Genomic DNA, 2,270 nt, shown 5'->3' with positions numbered 1-2,270 from the left:
CTGATAGGAAAAATAAAAACAAGCGTTCCAGTTTTCTGTGCTTTTCTGATTGTATTATGTCTGGGTCAATTCTAGATAATAATAATAATAATAATAATAATAATAATAATAATAATAATAATAATAATAATAATAATAATAATAATAATTTTATTTCTATACTGCCCTTCTCCCGAAGGACTCAGGGCAGTGTACAGCCAATTTAAAAACACAAGACACAACAATGATTAAAAATTAAAATAATTAAATAGATTTGGCCAGTTTAAAACCCCAAAAACTTAAAATACCCCAATTTAAAATTATTATATTGATAGCCCGGCCTGGCAGAAAGTTAGTTAAGATTCAAAGGAATCTTTGAAAATTTGGGTTATAAAAGAAATTGCTTAAGATTCAAGGGAGATTTTCATATCAACAATGGTTCAAGCTCCCCTACAGAATAAAATTATGGTCCTAGACTAAGTCAGTGGATACTTGTTCAAGGTCTTGTGAATGTTGAAAATAGAAAGTCATAGTACATTTTTGTCTCATAAAGAAAGTGGCATATATAGATAGACAGAATATGGATAAAGCCTGAGGGAAAATTAAAGGGAAAAGTATTCTTAAGTGGGAGGTTAATATAGGGCAAATCCAGAAAATAGATTCTCCTTTACAACCATGTTGTGCATACAATTATTCTGGGAAAAAAACCCTACTATTTTTTTTTTTTTTGTATGCACAGTATGACATAAACATTTGAAAACTACAACTCAACAAATACATACAAAAGTGCAGGCATAGGATTTTTATACATTTATTGTTTCATTTCTTATTTAAGAATGGAAAGTTAACATCCATTGTTTTGTTTTCTAGTACTAAAACAAATATTTTAATCTAATAGGAGTATGAAACTGGATATTAGAATTCACATTAAACCTCTCCTTCATATTTATTCTCTGTTTGCAATTATGCTATCCATTTCCTAATTCCCAGAGTAAAGATTTTTGCAAGAGCAACTTTGATGTCCTTGTTTCTCATGCTGTAGATTAATGGGTTCAACATGGGTGGAATAATAGAATAGGTTATTGTAACAGTAAAATCAAAGTGTGATGGTTTGTCAGGTCGAGGAATCAGATAAGCAAATGAGGAGGCAACCAAAAATATGGAGAAAACAGTGATGTGGGGAAAACAAGTAGAGAAGGCCTTTTTCCTTCCCTGAACAGAAGGGATTCTTGAAACAACAGAGAAGATCTGTGCATAAGTAACAGTGATGAAGATAAAGCAACCAAATACTAATATCATAATAAATATTATATATCCAATTTCAATTACATATGTATCTGAGCAGGCAAACTTAAGTAATTGTGGGATTTCACAATAGAACTGATTGATTGTATTAGAGCAGAAATTATTAGTGAAAGTTCCAATAGTATGCAGCCCAGCATTAATGAAGCTGACAATCCACACACTGCCAACCATTTTAGTACAGGCCCTTTTGTTCATTATCATTTCATATCGCAAAGGATGGCAAATGGCAACAAACCGATCATATGCCATGACAGTAAGAAGGGGAATATCACAACCAAAAAAGAAAGCAAACAAGAGGACTTGAGCAACACATCCAGAATAGGAAATATACCTGATATTCATCAGTAAATTAAAAACAGCTTTGGGAATGATGACTGAAACAGAACCAATGTCTTGCAGAGCTAAGTTCATCAGGAAAAAGTACATGGGGGTATAAAGGTGGGAGTCCAAAGCAACTGCAGAGATGATCAAAAAGTTTCCTGTTATTGTCATTAAATACAATAGCAGGAAGAAAGTTGAATACATAATCTTAATTTCCCATATCTTTGAGAATTCCAAGAGAAGAAACACAGTTGTGTCATTTTCCATTTCTGGCCACATTTCTGACAGTCCTGGAAGTAAAGTGGAAGCTATTAAAATATTTCCAATTCATTTCAAAATGTCTTTCAAAGTTATCCAAGTTTTGAAATACAACCTTACATTCCTGCCATAATTTGGATATAAAATGAAACATACAAATGTTTAAATCAAAGCAGGAAAAACTTTCAATATTAAAATAAATTAAGCCTGGAAGCATAGGAGGCATTTCAGCTTGAATTCCCAGAATCATGGTGGCAGAGATGTTCATCTTGAGGTCTGACCATCAAGACTAAGTCTGCTAAAGGTGGCAAACTGTGTATATCCTCCATGGCTTTTCTTGCTTTTATGTACAAGGAAAATAAACTCTTCTTCTCAAGAGTTCAAGAGTTTCTTAGCAAAGAAGGAAA

General features: G+C 32.5%; 1 protein-coding gene across 1 annotated transcript; it reads right to left on the bottom strand.

Annotated features, from left to right (window-relative positions):
* Positions 1 to 712: 712 nt before the first annotated feature.
* Positions 713 to 1,872, bottom strand: LOC117668883 (olfactory receptor 14I1-like). Its single transcript, XM_034422936.1, has one exon. The coding sequence runs from the start codon at positions 1,870 to 1,872 to the stop codon at positions 943 to 945; it is 930 nt and encodes a 309-aa protein (XP_034278827.1). The 3' UTR covers positions 713 to 942.
* Positions 1,873 to 2,270: the final 398 nt, after the last annotated feature.

Source organism: Pantherophis guttatus, chromosome 4 (genome assembly GCF_059756535.1).
Source record: "Pantherophis guttatus breed Tessera chromosome 4, ASM5975653v1, whole genome shotgun sequence".
Taxonomy (NCBI): Eukaryota; Metazoa; Chordata; class Lepidosauria; order Squamata; family Colubridae; genus Pantherophis; species Pantherophis guttatus.
This window is presented reverse-complemented; position numbering and strand designations above follow the sequence as displayed.